Raw genomic sequence first — 19,375 nt, 5'->3', positions numbered from 1 at the left:
GGGCTTCCCCCATCATTCAGGGGCCAATAAGAAGGGGCAGTGTGTTTGAGCAGAATGAGAGCCCCTCAAAGACTTGTCTCTTCAGACTTTAAATCGTTCTCATTCTTTTGGGTGCCCCAAGAGAAGCTAGTTTAGGATTTTAGTCATGGTGGATGCCCAATAGCTGGTGTTTGGATTAGGCATTTTAGGGAAGTAGGTAAAACGGTACTGTTCTAAGACTGGGATCCCACTTTGGAAAGATGTAACCTGTCCTGAGGGAAGAGAGGGCAGGTTAGGCCTGGGGAGGTCGCTTACCAAGGCAGCGGACTTCAGAGCCACTCCAGAGCCCGTTGGCCATGCACTCCCGCACCCGGGAGCCCACCAGCGTGTATCCAGAATTGCAGGAGAAGATGGCTGTTGCCCCGTAGACGGACAGCGTCCCGATGCGGTGCCCATTGGGTGGGATGGGGAGCTCTCCACAGGAGATGACTAAAAGGATAACAAAATGCTTGGTAAGCCAGCTATTGGCAAAGATCCTCAGCTGCTGGCCCTCTTCAGGTTGCCTGGTTGAAGAGGAGGGACTCGTGCTGCTCCTGATTAGCAAGAATATGCCAAAAAGAGGATCTGTCTACTCTAGCCTTACTTTGCTGGGACTCAGGACTGGAATATGGGTCATGACTGTGCCTTGTGTGATGTTGCACTGGAGCAGGGCTTCTCGACTGAGGTGCTGCTAGAAGCACCCAAGGAGCTTTAAAAATGCCCAGGCTGCACTCTGCACCCGTGACTCACGACCTCTGGCCCAGGCACGTGCATTTAAAAAGTCAGGTGGTCGCCCTAACCGGTTTGGCTCAGTGGATAGAGCGTCGGCCTGCGGACTCAAGGATCCCAGGTTTGATTCCGGTCAAGGGCATGTACCTTGGTTGCGGGCACATACCCAGTAGGGGGTGTGCAGGAGGCAGCTGATCGATGTTTCTCTCTCATCGATGTTTCTAACTCTCTATCCCTCTCCCTTCCTCTCTGTAAAAAATCAATAAAATATATTTTAAAAAAATAAAAAGTCAGGTGGTCAGATGTGCACTCTACTGAGGAACCACCCAACTAGAGAAACAGCAATTCAGTGGCCTGCTCCTTGGTGTTCTCAGCAGACACTGCAGATCAATTTCCTTGTAATTTCTGCTGAGCTCAGCACTGCAGGAAGTCACCGGCTGGCATATGGGGTGAGACCCAATAGCCAAGGCTGCGTTAGAATGTGAACCCCGCCCTAACCGGTTTGGCTCAGTGGATAGAGCATTGGCCTGCGGACTCAAGGGTCCCGGGTTCGATTCCGGTCAGGGGCATGTGCCTTGGTTGCGGGCACATCTCCGGTGGGGAGTGTGCAGGAGGCGGCTGATCAATGTTTCTCTCTCATCGATGTTTCTAACTCTCTATCCCTCTCCCTTCCTCTCTGTAAAAAAATCAATAAAATATATTTAAAAAAAAAAGAATGTGAGCCCCTTCACTGTCATCGGCTGTTTCAGGCTCATGACTCCTACTTGGCCACATGCATGGTTATATTCTACCATGGAGTTTGCACTTGGCTGATAAGACAACAGTGTCTTGGGTCACAGGTGTTGGGAAGACACCATTCCTCTCAGTCTCGAACTTCCCAGGGCTCACTGACAGGCTATCTTCACCTCTTCCTTTACAAACACAGTCCTTATCGACTAGGTAAATGTCATGAGTGCACTCCACTGTCGTGGGTGCTGCGGTGAGCCACAGAGACCCCATTCGGGGTGGAAGGATCTATTTCCCCAGCTGCTGGCACGGACCCTCAGCTGCTGGCCCTCTTCAGGTTGCCTTGGGTGAAGAGTCCTCCCACCTAAAGACGTGCTCTCTCCCTGTAGCAGCCTGCACCTAATGCTTAGTCAGGGTAGAGGTACAAAGGCCCCGTGGGACAACTGTGACAATTCTGAAGGGCCACCCCAGCTTCAGAGCTCCCCGTGGGTCGGCTGAGACCTTCACCACTGCTGTACCAGAGCCCACTCCCCTGCCTCCTAGTCCCGTTCCCTTCCCTTCCACAGGGAGGGGTCCCAGGAGCACTCCCTGATAAACCTCTGTCCTAGAGTGGCTTCCCAGAGGCCCTGAATTTTGAAACTATTGTGAAGAACGGAAGAAAAACAGGTTGCCATGGAGAAGTTGCAGCAGACAGACTTATGTGGCCTGTCCCTTGTGCTATGCCCATTCCTCCTGCACACACTCCCCTTCCAGGTCTTTTCACGCCCCATTATCACTGCGTCTTTATCTGTCTCCCTCTCCAGTGGATGACAAGCTCCTTGCGGGCAGGAACCACAAACTTGTATCTTCATAACTCTTTAGTACCTGGCATGAGTGCTGAATAATAAATTAGTGGATGCTCACCTGGCCAAAGGCAGCTCTTTAATAAGATGACAAGATGCTAAGAAGTATTTCCTTAAAGTAGTAAGCATCTCCCCGGCTCCTGATTCTAGGTGTGTGTTAAAAAAGGGGTACATTGTAATCTCAGGTGATACTCCTCTTCTCCCCTTCCCTACGCATGAGACAGTTCAGGTAGGAGGCACTGAGCCAAACTTGCCCACCCTCCCGTCCTGGGCTTACTTTGGCAGGTGGGCATGGAGTTCCCGAGGCTCCATTTGCCATTGGCCTGACAGCGGATGACCCTCTGCCCAGTGTAGTAGTAGCCAGGGTCGCAGATGAGCATCAGCTGGGCCTGGAACTGGTACTGCGTCTCAAAGATGAGCCTCCATCGGCCGTGTTCCACCCCGATGCCACCGACATCGGGACAGGTCACAGCTGGGTAGACAAGGAGTGATGAGGAGGATTCATTAATTAATTGTGTAAGATACACTGGCACGAGTCCATAGCTGGGGACTGGCAGACAATAATGAATCCAAGAGTCTCCAGTCCCCAGGCAGGTCTGGTAATGCATGAACTGGGCTGGGTGGGAATGTGGTGAATGTGGGGAGGTGGTATTCGGTCAACGCTGACTGTCAGATGTGAGGCTGCAAGTTCTATTTGGTCAGATCTTCATTTTTAAAGAAAAGCTACAAATATGAATTTTTACATAAAATTTCCTGATTTTAAAGTGCTGGAGGGCAACGAGTAATTTTTATAAATCATACTATAGGCCAAAGAAACAAAACAAAACAAAACAAAAGAAAGACACACGGCCCATTTAGTTGTGACTTTATGACTTTGGCCTTAAACTTGAACTGTACCTCTGCCATTTTAGAGTTTTGTGATCAAAGTACATTCGTGCAAACGGTCTTACAGTTTTTCCACCTAAAAGGAAGTGGAGCAGGTCACTCCTAAATTCTATGGTGCTTTATGGGAGCAACTCAGGGTGCAATGGTTATCAATGACTTGAAATTATTTTCAAAAAGTTGGTAGATGACACTATTCACCTGTCTCTGCTCCCTGAATCCCCAACCTCCATGTTCATGCTTCTTCCCATCACTGGGTCTTTAGCTCACTCCTTGCAGGAATCTTTTAGCTCCTTACCCAGCCCTCCTTGCACCTGCCTCCCCTGCCCAAGGACTCACGGACACAATGGGGAGGGACGTTGTGGTTGCTCCACAGGCCTGTCTCCAGACACTCTGCGGTGGCCTCGGCACCTGCCTGCAGGTGGTAGCCTTCGCTGCAGCTGTACACAGCCTTGGTCCCCACGGTGTACTCTTTGCCAAACACCATTCCATTCTTGGGAGCCTCCGGAAGCCCACAGGAAAGAGCTAGCAAAGGAAAGAAGGTCATGACCATGTCTGATTCAAGTAGTGTTCTGAGAACATATTTACCTTTCTTCTCCCCTGACACCTTAGTATAAGTAAAATTATAATGAATACTAACAAAAGAAAAATCGTATTTGTTGTTGTTGTTGTTAATCCTCAACAGAGGATACTTTTCCACTGATTTTTTTTTTTTTAGAGAGAGTGAAAGGGATGGAGAGAAACACACAGAGAGAAAACATCAATGTGAGAGAGACACATTGATTGGTTGCCTCCTGAATGTGCCTCAACTGGGGCTGAGGATTGAGCCTGCAACCAAGGTACATGCCCTTGACCAGAACCAAACCCGGGACCCTTCAGTCCAAGGGCCCACGCTCTATCCAGTGAGTCAAACCGGCTAGGGTGGAAAAATATTCTTAGCAACAAAAAAATTATGAGGATCACCAGCAGAGGAGAGTTCAAAAAGAATTTCGGAAGACAAAGTGTAGCTAGAAGTGTTCTGCTGGATTAAATGGTGCCAAGACTCTGTAGACCAAAATGATACATGGGAGGGAGCTATGGGGTGAGACGGGTTCTCTGTCCCTTCCCACGAGTACAGTGCAGAGGCACTCAGGCGTGTGTTCTTCAAACTAAATAGAGAGGGTTTTCTCTCCCATTTGAGGAACAAACAAGAACAAACAGAAACTGAAAACCAAAAACCCCCCAAAAAACTCCCTTGAGAGAACTAAGGCTGCTGCGGTGTGAGTTGGCACCCCAGCGTAAAGCTCTTTCAATTCTAGGACTGAAGGGCTCTCACAGCCTACAGGCTGCCCCTCTGCCTGCTCATCTCTGCAGCATACTCAGCTCAACTTCCTGTTCATAGGGGAGACCTGGTGGGCGAAGATATCTATATGTATTAACAACAAAGGTAGCTCACATCTGCTGCCTGAAAAAAAATCAACCTAGCTTTTACTTTAAAATATGGACAAGCAAGGATCACTATACATATGAAGAAAAACAGCAGCACAAAACACATAAATATAAGATTGAAAACAGGGGGAAATGTCTCCCTGAGGAGACAGAGCTAACTCAGGAAATTGAAGATATATAATCTTTAAGCTCTGGCTAGTGTATCTTGAGAAAATCAAGATGACATACTATATTTGTTACACAAGAACAGAGTGCTTTGGGAAAAAAAAGAACAAAAAGAGAACAAGAAAGAGGTCTTTTATTTTAAAAGATATGATAACCAAAATAAGCATTCAATAGAAGCGTTGGAGATTAAAATGAAAGGGACTTTCTGAGACTATAGACCAAAAAGACAAAAACTAAAAACGATTAGAAAAGGCTGAAAGCACAGAGGACCAATCCAGGAGATCCAACATCTAATGGGCCAGAGTTCCAGAAAGAGAGAACAGAGCAAGTGGAGGGGATGGAATTATCACAGATGGAAATTTCCCAGAGCTGAAGAGACACACAAGTCTCCAGAATGAAAGGGAGCCAAAGGGATGCAAAGAGAACCTTCTAAGATTCACTGTCATGGAATTTCAGAAGACCAAAGACGGAGAAATTCCTATAAGGAGAGAGAGCGAGAGAGAGCGAGAGAGAGCGAGAGAGAGAGAGAGAGAGAGAGAGAACATCCCTGTGAAGGAATGAGAATCAGCTCATCATCAGACTTCCCATCAGCAACAATGGATGTCCAAAGATAACAGAACACCACCTTTAAATTTCTGAAGGAAATTATTTTAACATATAATTTTAGCCAGTCAACCTACCTAGCATGTGTGAGGGTAAACATAATGATATTTTCAGATATTTAAAGACTTATAACATTCATCTCTCATGAACCTTTTTAGAGGAATTTCCTTAAGGCTATATACTCCATCAAAAAGAGTATAAAAACCAACAAAGGGCAAGATGTGAGATATAAACAATGATAGCGCTAACTCAGGAGTATGAAGAAAAGAAATATCAAGATGACAGCTGGGCATGAACAAGATCAATGTTTTATAAGGAGCAGGGGCAACACGATGTTTATGGGAGAAACATACATTACTCAGGCAAGAGTAGCTTGTGTGGTCTTTGAAAGAAATGAATACTTATAAGCCCTGCTTGCCCCTTGACAGTTCAGGAGCTCTTACAGATGTGATACTAATCAGGGTGCCCACTACTGTCCCTCATCCACCCCTACTTCTGCAACTAGTCTAGAGCTGAGGCCGCCTTCCCTCAGAGTCGAAGAAGCTCAAGCAGAAGTAAATCCCATTCACACTGGCTAATGATGATGCCGATGCTACTAGAATTTCTAGAACCAAGAAGAGGAATAGGGCAAGGACGCCATATGGTAATAAAATGGAGAAGGATGGACTGTCCGGAGGGAGTGGGGTTAAAATACCAAGACAGGAATGATTCAAAGATTCAATGTGGACAAAGATTGGACAAAAGAGGAGGGTCAGGAATGGAAGGAATGAGGAAGTAAGGGAGCATTTGAATATGATGATCTTTCAATGCCAGAACAGCCAGCCAAGCTCCTTCAATGGTACCGGGTTAGCGAAACTGTCATATCTTTTCAACCGACTGCTTTGTTTCCTGGAACCTTTCGGGAAGAAACATTTGGAGTCCCACTGCCTTTTTGCATGGGGAGTCAATCTGGAGGCAGCGAGGGAAGGCAGCGGGCAGCAGCCACTTCCCTCTGCCCCCGGCCTGCCTTTCTCCTGTGGATAACCAAGAAGACAAAAGGTAACTTCTAGCCTGAGCGACTAAAAGCCTGTTTCCTGATCTCCATGTCAAAACACAGTTCCCCAGAACCCAGGTAAGAGGGACACTTCCTGTGGGTCAGAGAGGAGAGGACAGAATGTGGAACTTGTGGTGGAATAATATCCCTAAGGGAGAGAATATGTTGTGAGAGAATGGGCTGGGGAGGGGAGAGAAAACAGTAGGAAACATTGACTCTTTAAATGGGATTAGTTATTGGTGGAGAAGTCCTGGTCTGGAAGAAGCAATGGCGAACGGGAAGAACGCCCTGGGCTATGCGGGACATGGTTGCTGACACGCACCTCTGGAAAGGGACACAGCATCCCTGTTCTCAGAGGAGAGCCACGGTCTCTGTGTAGGGAGGAAGTGAACAGAGCCCTCTGGGAAGGGACCAAGGGTGTATGCTTGTTGGCCACAGAGCCAGGAATCCAGAGAGCACCGAGGGAATGGCTGGGAGGGAGGGCGGCAAAGGGAAGCTTGGGTAGGGATGGGGAGAAGCACAGAGCAGTATGAGGATGAGTGGACAGAGCCTAGAGGGGCTTAATTCGGGGAAGTGACAAAAGATAAAAGACGTGAGAGACAATGGTCAGTTTCAATAAAAGCTGTGGAAAAAGATGATGCCCGATACAGTTAGAAACGGGAAGACCAAGCCAAGTGCCATTTGCCACTTGTGGACAGTCAATTCTCCGTGACCTTTGCTTAGGGCATCAAACAGAATTCTAATGACACATTGTTTCGGGTCTTTGAGAAGGCCCAGGCCCAGGCAGAAGGCAGAGAGGGTCAGAGATGAGATATCATTAAACAGTGTGGCCCACGCTGGGGACCAAAGAACAAGAACATAAAACATCACTGTGATTTCCTGTGTTTGCCTCTATCACTGGCAAGGGTCTTTTCTGTTTTTAATGTGGTACATAATGATGAGAATGTAGGAGAAAAGACAACTTTCAGGAGGGCAATAAGTATCAACAGCTGTAGATGATTCAACAATCTCATTTTGGGGAATTCATTTTAAGAAATAAATGTGGATGTTCATAACAATGGAATTATAAAAATTTTAATAGCAGCACTTACAGTAGCAAAAAAAAAAAAAAAAGAAATTCAAATGGCCAACAATAAAAGACTTGAATAAATGTCAGTTTTCCCACAATGCTATGCAACCACTGAGAATAATGATGAGGAAGTGCATTTGAATATATGATAGATGTTAATATCGAGAGTTTTGGATATTGATGGTGCCATTTCTGCAAACAATGTATAAAAGACGAAAAGAAACGTGTTCCATGTTAACAGTGGTGATCTCAATTGATGGGATTATAGGTCATTTTCACTTTTTTCTTTGGTATTATCTATAGGTGTTTTTTTTTCAGATTACTAGTCTGAATGTATATTACTTTAAGGAAAAATAATCCCATAAATCATCAAAGGCAACACATGCAAACTGCCTGGTGCACATCGCAGGCCTGATGGCTGGTGGCTGAGAATGGTGACGGACACTGTTGCACCCTTTTTCCTCTCTCCTCTCCTCTCCGACCTGGTGCTTCGGCCAACCCCAACTGGTTCCCATGCCTTGTTTCTCTCAGTTCTGCGCTTTGACAAATGCTCTTGCTGTTGGCTAGCATGTTTCCTTGCCAATGCCTGGTCCCAACCTGCTTGCTCTCTGAGCCCGATCCCAAGCGTGCTTCTTCTGGAGGCCTCCCTAGCCGTCCAGGAGGAGGTCGGTCCCTTCTCACCTCTGGCTCTTCAACGTGGCTTCTACTCCCGACCCAGACCTTCCTTCCTCGGTCACTTTGCATCTATGTGGCTAATCCCATCTCCCTCTTGCTCTGAAGACACGGAGACTGTGCTTTATGCATATGCATATCCCCAGGGCTAAAGATATTGTGGATCTTCAATCTATGGTTCCTGAGAGGATGAATTAATTACCAATGAGGAAGCCTGCATTTGGATATGATTGGACCTGGGACAAACCCAAGATGTGCGCAGGATCAGAGACACCTGTTATCCCTTCCCACCTGCTTCTCACCTTGACAGAGAGGAATGGCCTCACTCCACAGGTAGTAGCCCTGGGGATGCCTGGTACAAATGGCCATGCTGTGTCCCACCAAGCGGTAGCCGGCATTGCAGCCAAAGTGGACGGAGCCTCCGGGCTGGGTGCTGGTCTGGCCCAGGAGGAAGCCGTGGAGTGGAGCCCTGGGCAGGCTGCAGTAGGGCGCTGAACAAGAAGAGGAGGTCAGGGGACCACGCACAGGTGGGAAGACAGACAGACACGCTCCTTCCTACTCGCCGTCCCCATTCTTCCCCCACTTCCCTGTCTTCCCCATGGCCAAGTCCACTGCTATCTGAGTGGTCTTGAGTGGCTGATACTGAAAAATGGCCAAACAGTTTAGTGAAAGGAAAAGGAAAAGGAAAAGGAAAAGGAAAAGGAAAAGGAAAAGGAAAGGAAACATGAAGCATTGGGTCCCCTTCTCGGCCTTAGCTGTGCAGCTAAGTTCAGGCTCTCGAATCCCATCAACTCCCAGAGACACAGAAAGAGAACCAATGGAGTCAGTCGGGTCTGACTTGGACACGCTCCTGAAGCTCATTCATCTCCAGTCTCCTCGCCTGTCTACTGGGATGGGTCATGTTTACCCATAGGTTTTTGGGCATTTAAATAGGATTGTGTTTGTAAAAGCCCCCAGCTCAGTGCTCAATAACTGGTCCTCCTCCTTTGTTCTGTCCTGGAGGGCGAGGGAGAGGGAGCTGGGGCAGTCAGCATATAGAACCCACAGTCCCGATCCCCTCAATGTATGGCTCTAAGTTATTTCATTCATTAAGTCAACAAATGGGTCTGGAGTGTCCATTATGTGCCTGGTGCTGTTCTAAGTGCTGGGAACACAACAAGTGAGAAACAGACAAAAATCCCAGCCGCAGAGAACTCGCAATCAAAGACCCTGCTGAGGGGTCCTCAGAGAAGTGCCCCTTGTTGCTCTGAGAGTCCCTGGCTGGGTCTCCCAGGGGAGCATGGGCTAAGGGGGAATGAGCGTGTCAGGCCCTTACTACGTCCTCCCATGGTGAGGTCCTCGTGTCCTTCTGCTGGCGAATGTGTCTTAAATGCCCTCCTTCCAAGCCCGACGTGCTTCCCTCTCCCTCTCTGCCGCCTGAGTCCTGTGTGTATCATATTTACGTGTCTACCTCAGTCAAGAACAAGGCTCTCAGTTATACAATAGACTTAATCACAGTGATAGAGGCATTTGAAATTACACAAGTCTACTGTATTTTAATTAAGTGCTAATTGCTTCACCGTGTGATTAATTCATTTTGTACTTGGCGTATGTATTGTAATTACAACGGACTCATTACCTCCAAACATGTGGTTAGTCTTTAAAGACATCATGGAAAGGGCAACTCCTTAATGGCTTTCAGTTCCTAGTTTAGCAACCAGCATAATGAACTGCTACTCAATGGCTATGTTTCCCTTTTGCGTGAGCAGCTGCTAGGAACTCAGCCTGACTCTTCCTGAGGGGGACCTTCAGGTTTCTTTGTGTCCTGAGGCAACTGAGGCCTGGAGAGGCTAAGTGATGTGTCGAATAGTCACTCAGCTGGTTAGTGACAGTGTTTGTGGGGCCACCCTCTTGCATACATGGGGGGGAAGGAAGTTCGGGTCAACTTTGCAGAGGAGATGGGCTCAGACAGTAAAAGCCCTTCCCCTCCCAGCTCCCCTTGGCTTTGTCTGTCTTGCTGGTCCCTGAAGCCATACCCCAGGGTCCTTTAAGACTGTCAGTGGCCCACTAAGTTTGGGATTGTCTTCTAAGTAGGTAGCCCATGAGAAGAGAAGGACTAAGACAAGTGGTAACTCAAGCGGGCTGTAATTTGACATCCTTTCTAACCAATATCCTTTTAGAATTTGTCCAACATGTATTTGGAATACAGGCCACATGCAGGCAGGGGAAGCGTGCGGAGAGGACCTGGTGCCTGGTGGGACTCCCAGGTCTTAAGTAATTTGTCTCTGCCTCCAAGTCTACAGAACCCAGTTCGCTGGACCCACTCCCCTTCAGAATGGGGAGCAAGCAGCTTATCAGGTTTTCTTTCCAACTGCAGACAGTGATCCCCACCATGGGGTTCAGACAGATTCAATGTTCTCCGTCTCCTTACATCTCAGGGATGTTTCTATGCTCCCTGCAGATGGCTGCCCAGTCGGCCACCTGACTGCATGGCCTTCGCTCTGACTCTGCCTAGAAGACATGGCTTGCAGAGCAGAAAGAGGCCCCTGGACTGAAAATACAGCTCATCTCTGGGCTGCCTACCATTTGCCAGTTGGAGACCCATGTCTTAGGGTTTTTCAGTTTTAAAGAAATTTTATTAGCATTTCAACAGGGGTAGGGCTGTGATCACCTTTCAGCATTATTAGATCAGATACATGGAATAAGCTTCTCCAAAGTCACAGGCTGGCAGGGCCAGCAGATGAGAGGGAAGGGAAAGGAGCAGAAAAGGGGAGGTGGGAAAATGTCAGGGCACTTGTGCAGCCACAGGTCAGAGAGACTCAGAGGAGAAGGCTGCCTATCCCATGGAGGAGCTCTGTCATTGTTGAAGGTAAGGCCTATGGCTTATTTGGGTGTTTGGGGTGAGAAACTTAAGGGCTCATGGCCTTCGGCCATTCTCGCGAGTCCTTACATTTCACTCACCTGAGTACCGAATCTTAAAGCCCTTCCGGTTGTAGGCGTGGTCAGACGACCAGCGCAGGTACACAGAGTTGCTTGTGCTGGTGACAATCAGGGGAGCTGAGTAATTCCCACTGAGAGCTTTCAGCAGAGGACTCTGTCCTGAGGGACCTGGGGTGAGAGCACAGGACACGGGATTTCAGACTGACAGCCATCAAAGATACTAGAGTTGATCCCTTTTATGTCACCACTTCCGACTTCCCCCTCCTCAGATGAAGGCATGAAGGCTCGGAGAGGCTGGGTAACTTGGTCAGAGTCAGCAACTCATTTGTTCTTCCACTTCTCTCTCTGCATCCAGGTCTTGCTCTAGGTGCCCTTCCTCCTGAGCCCTTCCTCCAGGGAGCCACTGCCAATCCACAGTAGTTGGCAGTTCAGATAAAACTATTTGCCATCCTGGAACTTGCCCAAGGTCAAGCCGCTGGCTCATGGAAGAGATGGTTTTCCCCTGGGAACTCCTTCCACCGTGCCACCCCACTTCTCTTGTGCATACTAAAAATAGCTTGGTGCCTCCCATATAGAAAGAATATTTGCGGATGAATGTATGAGTGCACCTAGAGGAAACATCAGGTCTCAATGTCACAAATAACATAGTTCCCCACCTTCTTTTCCCAGACTCTCCCAAAAAGGCCCCCCTCTTCCTTTTTCCTCCCTACATGCCTGGGAGTGCATCCTGAGGGGCTGACTCCAGGAGGCAGAATATAAAGCTGGAGATTCCCATGCCCTGCATTTGTCACCCTGGAAAGAGCCTTGAGTGATGGTTCTAACATGCTGCTGAGACAGCTCTTGGAAGCTTGGCGAAAGTCATGGGCCACATTAAACAAAACTGAGCCATCAGAACTGCGGGGACAACCCATGAAGGAAGAGGTCAAAAGGCTCAGAGAATGGCATGCCAGGACATTGTAGATCTATGTAGGACCAGAACACCCAACAGCTGCCCACATTCTCAGGAGGACCTGGAGGATGAGCCAAGTCCTAAAGCCATAAAGAACGCACTGGTGAGGGTGAGTACCAGCATCATCAACACCTGAGTAAAGACAGTCCTCTGTAGGCCACAACTGATGGGAGGAGATGCTGTCACAGCACCTGGCTTCCCAGTAGTGATTACTGATGGGGATGACAAGATTCTAGAATACAGAGGCCAGGTGGAAGCACTTAATAGTCAGAAGAAGCAAGGTTGGAATAATTGCCAAAAGGACAGCAAGGGTTGGAACAGCAGTCGGAGGGCCTGACCTGCAGGATCTATGAAGATGGCTCTCAGGACATGGAAGATGGATGGGTGGCTGACATAAGTGAATATATGAACAAAACAGATCATGAATATATGAACAAAACAGATCATGAATATATGATCAAAAGGGTGAGGAAAGCTAAGCCCAGTGGAAAGTTATAATCTCCCAATTTGGAGACTTGTGCCAGGTTTTATTTCTGGCTACAGAACACTTTGGCTGAAGAAGAGGCTGGGTGCCCATAAAAAAGGATTCTATAAAACAACATCAGTTGTATATAGTAGTGATTTTCTCAGTTCTTCCCCCCATAAGATTTATCACTATTTACTCATATAACTGAATATTGGAGAAAAGAGAATGTCAAGATAGTTGGAAGATTTTTGGATACACAATATCTGGGGACTCAAAGCACCACCATGGCTCCTCTGTTAGAGCAGGGGAGTCTGAGGTGGGGATGGTAATAAATGGCTGAAGGTCTCATAGTACAGACCTAACCAAGTAGAAGCCTCCATTACAGTAGCTATGCCAGATGTAATCTACTCTTCGTTAGAGCAGATTAACATCGCCTTGGTTACATGACATGTAGTTATTGATCTAGCAATGCATTCCTTTTCACACCCATCAGAAAGAAGGACCATAGGCAATTTGCATCCATGTGCAACAGACAAGTGTATACACTCATGGTCTTGCCTCAGAGTTATGTTAATTCTCCTGGTCTCTGGCATAATACAGCATGAAGAGATGTGGACCATCTGGGCATCCTGCAGAATAGAACACATTGGTGCTCTATATTGATGACATTGTATTAATTGGATCTGATGAGCCAGAAGGGACAATTAGTGCAGCTGTCTTTGCAAGACACATATGCTCTAGAGGGTAAGTGATAAATCCTACAAAGTTTCAGGTGAAATTTTTAGGGTCCAGGGGAATGGGGTATGTTGAGACATTTACTCCAAATTAAAAAGCAAGTTATTGCACCTTTTCTTTCCCACCACCAAGAAAGAAGCAAGATGGTCGGTAGACTCCTTTGGCTGTTTGCGGGTAGCATAGTCTTCCCTGGGTGGTACTGCTATGACCCATTCATTGGTTGACATTCAAGATGCTAGCTTTGAGTGAGGGATAGACTGAGAAAGAGTTCAGCAGCAGGTCCAGGCTGCAGTATAAGCAGCCCTGCTGCTTGGGCCACACAACCCATCGGCTTCCAAGGTATTGGGGTTCCTGTGGTAGAGAAGACATTATGTGGGGCCTGTGGAAAGCTCTAATTGGGATGATGCAGCATAGACATCTAGGGTTCCAAAGCAAGCTGTCATCTGAAGTGGGGCATGAGGAAGTATTTGACTTACCATCAAATATCTCAAACTCATCATACTGCTTCTCACTGAGAAAGTACTCCACGGTGACGGAGATGTTATAGTCGGGCTCCACTCTCACCAGCCAAGAGCAGGTCTGGAACTGAGGGTAGCTTCCAGGGTAGCTCTGACTCAGGATCACACCTGTGGAGTCTGTCAGAAGCTCATTCGTTGGGCAGTGCACTTGGAGAAAGAAAGAGAAATACCAGGTACATGAGACGGAGGAGGAACTAGACCAACACATGTGCTTTTCCCTGGTGCAAAGACAACCATCGGAGAGCCGGTATCTGAGCACATTCAAACAAGACCCCAGCACCCGTCATTATACCGCTGATTCTAAGGGGTGACTTCAGATTCTGTGTCCCTGTTACCATGTTACTGAGATGCAGGCCTGGCCAGTTGGAGCAAACCAAAGAGGTTCTGGGACAGAATGAAGGCTAAAGTTCACTTTCATTGGGGGCCGGCTGCTTTGGTGGTGGGTGGGTCAGCTCAACTGAAACTGCTACTGAAATCCTAATTCTGGGGCAGATGGCTCCTCTCCTTCTCACTAGTAATCCGCACTGCAGTTTACCCTACTCTTGCTTCCTGAGAGGTAGGGGAGAAGCTGACTTGTTTCTCTATAGGCTACCACATATTTGTTGGTAGTAACAGTACTAAAAACAGAAGTAGTACTAGTAATTATAACAATAGCCAATACTGAGCAGTTACTATGTGCAAGTGAGTAGAGAGCATTATTTTTGGTCTTAGTTGGGATAAATTAGTGAAGTGAATTCATCTTCTACAAAGGCTTCACACTGGATTCAAGACAAATATGGGCTCTCATTTGCCTAATTCAGCACAGAACCTTGAGCATATCTTCACTCCAGTAGGGCAAGGTTGGTGTGTGAACACACCCCTGCCCAAGAACTTCCTCCTTCCACTGATCACTGTGACATTTCCAGTGAATGCCAGTTAGATAAAAAGAAGACAGACATAAATGTGGCCATATGGCCAATTCCTTGCCCTGGACCTAGGAGCAGGGTAGAGAAACTATCTAGAACAATCACTCACTCATTCACTCATCCAAACAAACATTCACTATGTGGCCTCTTCCTTCCTGGGCAGGGACTACAGAGAGGAGTAGCACCAGGACTGCGCTCTGGAGGAACTCCAGACCCATAAGGGCATGGCTCAGTGCCGTTACCTTCACATATTGGGGGTGGGCCTTCAAACTGCAGGTAAGTTCCAAGTTTGCAGGTCAGGATTTCATTCCCCACCAAGGTAAAGCCGGGGAGGCACCTGTAGCGTACGATGTCACCTGGCCAAAGAGAGAGTAACATGAGGATTCCCCAGAGAGGTCAGGGCTGATCAGCAACCCTTAGTACCTCACACCCACTTCCAGGCAAGACTCTCAGTGGTGAGTCGTGTTCTGTTCAGGCTCAAATAACTAGCTCAACTCCAATCAAATGACCCAGACAACTGCTGCTCCCCTCTCACAGCTCAGCCTTGCTGAGCCTAAGAATGTTTCAACATCCCAAGAACTTTTTATAGTGTTTTTCATGGATTTATTTCCCCAAAACATACTGACTTAAATAACAGTAAAAACCGGTTTCCTAGCTTCTCTGCCCAGGTGTGGCTAAAAGCAAGAGTGAGAATATTTGATGCAAACTCAGTTGATGGAATACCAACCCTCCTGCACTGGGCCTACTGTTTCTCTCCAAGGACAGGAGGAGAGATGAGCCCCGCTGGCCAGCCCCCACCTCTACCTGGCCCCTCCTCGATGGTGTGGGAGGTGGTACCTATGTTGAATTCTTCATTCTCTGTGACGACTTCAGCATTGGGGAGGATGGTGGGAGGAGGGCATTTGGTGAGTGGATACGCTGAAAAGACAAAGCAGACAAGTCCGTGTAAGAACATAGTTTGGGGGGCACGTAGCCACTCAATACTTCTTTCCCACTCCTCATTCCCATACACAGCAGATATTAATGAGTATATATCTGTACACGGCACAGATTTAACCGAGCACTGTTCTGCTTATCTGCTGTTAAGATTAATACTCAAGGAGAGAGAATCTAGGAGGACAGTGACAGTCACTAGCACTGAAGGGAAGGGGGAGAAGCAATGATTGAGCGCCAACCATATGTCAGGCACTTTCACATGCTGACACCTTTAATTCTCACAATAGCTGTTCCCACTTCGAGGTGTTCTTATTCTACTCTGAGTAAGCTGAGATTCAGAGGGTTCAGATCCTCCTCCAAGGTTACCCAGGATGTAAGTGGCATAGGTAGGATTTGAATCCAAGTCTGGCTGCTCCCAAACCCTCTATTCTTTCCACTACTCACGATCTAAGTACTGTGTGTGGTTTATGTGAGTGCCCATCGAAATCAGCTTGTTACCTTGACCTTTGCCTAAACACTTCTGGCTTCATGGATTTTCTAAACTGGAAACCATCCCTCTGAGCAGAGACTGGATTGTGTGTGAGGCAAAGTTCGGTGTGTGCTCATAACTCATTTTTCATTCATTACCTGGCACAGGGTTAGGTGCTATGTAAATGTTAGCTGTTGCCGCCGCTGCTACTACTGTTATTATTTCCAAAGTCACCTCAACCCCTATATTTCTTAAAAATAGCATTCTTTTAAAAAAAATTACCAATGTAATACACTGTCATTAAAGAAAATATGAGATTTTCTGTGAAAACAGTAGGAGGAAAATTAAATTCATCCATTGCCCTCACAGAGATAACCACGTTAATCCTTTACTGTAAGTTCTCAGAGTGTTTATTCTCTGTGGATATGAATATTTTTCTCTTATAAAATTTGCATCGTGGTATGTACTTTGTGCTGATCTTTGTGTGCATGTATAATTCAAGAACTCCCCATGTAATTAAATCTCTTAAAAAACATGATTGAAATGATTGCACAGTATTTAATTATACAGCCTAGTAGAATTTATTTAACAGATACTCTATTGTTAACCATTTAGGTTTATAAAATTTTGCCATTTAAAATAAAGCTGTGATAAACATCCTTCTATATGTGCGTCTTTTATTAATTTTTTTGAACTAAGAGTGATTAAATTTTATGACCTTTATGAAGTACAGGCATCTCCTATTAAATGTCAATAATGCATTCCTAGAAACCAGATGTTCCATGCAAAGGTGCTAACTAAGCGACTACTTTCCATTACTTTAATGGGAAAAAATTATAATGCATAACTCCAAATCCAAAAAAGTATTTAAAACTAAAAAAAAATAAGCATATATATGCAACAAGCCATGTGCTCGAAGTTAAATTCTTTATTTTTCCTTTAAAATATTTTTATTGATTTTAGAGAGAGAGGAAGGGAGAGGGAAAGAAACAGAGGTGAGAGCGAAACATCCATTAGCTGCCCCCTGCAAGGGACTACAACTGCAACACGGGCATGTGCCCTGACGGGTAATTGAAGCAGCACCTTTCAGCGCACAGGATGACACCCGACCAACTGAGCCACACTGGCCGGGGCTAGAAGCTAAATTCTTAAAACATCACTTCATGGTCACCCAATGATGAATGCAGTTGTGACACAACAGTGATTGCATGCATTGCAACATATACACTTTGCAAATCCTCCACAAGCATTCAGTGCCTCATGGGAACATTCTCGGCTTGAGACATTGTAAAACCCTAGGCAGGACAAAGGGTTAAATATGAACGACACCATGGGAATGTACCCAGCACAGCACTGGGTGGTGCAGCGCCACAGTGAGCATACGCGGCGATAACTCTCAGAGCCCCAGTAGCCGGGAAGCACATCCCAAATGCTCACATGGGATTGTGACATTTTACCAGTTTTAAGTGGAATGTAGCTTAAGACTTCTCCCGCAGTACAATTTTTAAAAAACTATCATATTATGTTCTGAGGATTTAACTTTAATTTTTTTCTACAGTCGTGTCTGCTGAAATGTGTCGTATTGAGAGCCACATAAGCTTTATGAAGTGTGGGTATTGAAACCAAGAGACACTCTTGGGGTAACCAAGCAGGGTTAACCTGGATTTAACAGAAACCAGGGAGGACCATGACTGCATCTGATGCATGCTTCCATTTTTCTCTCTAGGAAACCTGCTTCAACAGATACAGTCAACAGAGCATCAGTGTCTCCCACACGGGGAGCTATCATTCTTCTTCCATCCTATTCATTTAATGATCCTCTGTTGAGGGCTCACCCTTGGTCTGACAGACCCTGCGTTAGCTGTTGAGGATGCACAAGTAAACACACACAGGCCTTGTCCTCACAAAATGTAGGGCCCTTTGGGGAAATAGTCATTAATCTTAGTATTTGTCAACTTGATAAACGACAGAAAGCATAGCATTTCTTTTCTTTTAGTTGGCGTTTGATAACTAGTTAGGTTAAACATTTTTTATGTATCAATAGATTATTTGCATTTCTCCTTTTAACTCTCTATTCATGTCCTTTGCCCCTACTTTTCTTAAAAATTTGAAGAACCCTATGTATTTTTAAGATTGACTTTTGCCTGTTAAATGCATTTTCCCAATTTATCATTTCCTTATTTATTTATGGTGCTCTTTTGATTTGTAGAAATATTAAATTTTTATTTAGCCAATTCTTAATGTTTTCTTTTATAGTTTTAGTAAGATTTGATACCTTTCATTCTCAGCCTCATTTATGCACAATATTTCCTATGAAGTCCAGAGGCCCTGGATTCCTCTGGAGTGGGACAACCTCTAGAAGATGCTAAGGGACAAGCTGGGGCACAGATAGGTGGACAGCCAGCCAGTGAGTTGAGGTGAGCAAGTGGGATGAGATGCCTCACTTTGTTGCCTCTAAGCTTGAACTTGGCACCAAGGATCAACGTCATGTGCCTCTCTGCCCTAACAGTATGGAGGAGGAGGAAAACTTACATTTATGGAGCCCTGTGCTAGGAGATTTCACTCAGGCTAACACATTTCTCTCTTACAACTTTGTGGACACTGAGGCTAAGAAGCTATGTCAGTCATTCAAAGTCACATGACTAGGAATGGTGGAGCCTCGACTTGAGAGCCTGGCCCTTCCCACCAGGCCAGGCTTCCATACTGACCGGAGAAGGCTATGGCGAAGATCCCACCCGTGGCCGCATCACGGTGGAACTTGAGCAGGACCTGGTTGGTTGAGCTATGCACCGTTTTCTTGGCCAAACTCCTGGTGAAAACTCCAAGCTGCGGAGCCGTCTGCTGTGGCCCATCCCTGCAGGAGGAAAGAAGGTCCTGGCATGTCACGAGTCACTATGACGGCCTACTCTACCTGGGGCCACAGGGGCCTTAAGAGAGACCTGGAACAGGCAGCTGTGACTTTTCTTGCACTCAGCACTGTCTCTTCCCAATGTCCTGAGCACCTCTCACCCAAGAAGCAGGAGCCGTGGAGCCAGGCTGCGGGCCGTAGCACAGGTTCTCTCAGTCCCAGGCAGCACTGGGACAGGGGTACGGAAGATGTGCAGGAGGCTCGTGCTGCGGTCTGTGCTGCCCCATTTCCCTGTCCCCCAGCAGAGAGACCCCTAGCAGGATTCCTTGTCACCTTTCTAGGCAAAGGATTTCTTCCCTGGAAACTTACCTAGCCCCTCCCATCTGTTCTTAGCCACTGCCTGGGAATTAACCTGGAAATTAATCCAGGGCAGTTCTGGTGACAGTTATCTCTCCCTGGGAAT

General features: G+C 46.6%; 1 protein-coding gene across 1 annotated transcript in view; it reads right to left on the bottom strand.

Moving 5' to 3' along the window:
• CSMD2 (CUB and Sushi multiple domains 2) overlaps nucleotides 1–19,375 on the bottom strand; it is a 268,349-nt gene that overhangs the window by 43,497 nt on the left and 205,477 nt on the right. The window contains exons 40-48 of the mRNA XM_023758472.1: nucleotides 18,773–18,918; nucleotides 15,464–15,577; nucleotides 14,902–15,015; nucleotides 13,713–13,901; nucleotides 11,108–11,254; nucleotides 8,470–8,658; nucleotides 3,537–3,722; nucleotides 2,593–2,787; nucleotides 295–468 (exon numbers count right to left, since the gene is read on the bottom strand). Of these exons, the coding sequence (XP_023614240.1) occupies nucleotides 295–468; nucleotides 2,593–2,787; nucleotides 3,537–3,722; nucleotides 8,470–8,658; nucleotides 11,108–11,254; nucleotides 13,713–13,901; nucleotides 14,902–15,015; nucleotides 15,464–15,577; nucleotides 18,773–18,918 (1,454 nt within the window). The remainder of the gene's footprint in view (nucleotides 1–294; nucleotides 469–2,592; nucleotides 2,788–3,536; nucleotides 3,723–8,469; nucleotides 8,659–11,107; nucleotides 11,255–13,712; nucleotides 13,902–14,901; nucleotides 15,016–15,463; nucleotides 15,578–18,772; nucleotides 18,919–19,375) is intronic.

This window comes from Myotis lucifugus, unplaced genomic scaffold (genome assembly GCF_000147115.1).
Source record: "Myotis lucifugus unplaced genomic scaffold, Myoluc2.0 scaffold_131, whole genome shotgun sequence".
Classification (NCBI taxonomy): Eukaryota; Metazoa; Chordata; class Mammalia; order Chiroptera; family Vespertilionidae; genus Myotis; species Myotis lucifugus.
This window is presented reverse-complemented; position numbering and strand designations above follow the sequence as displayed.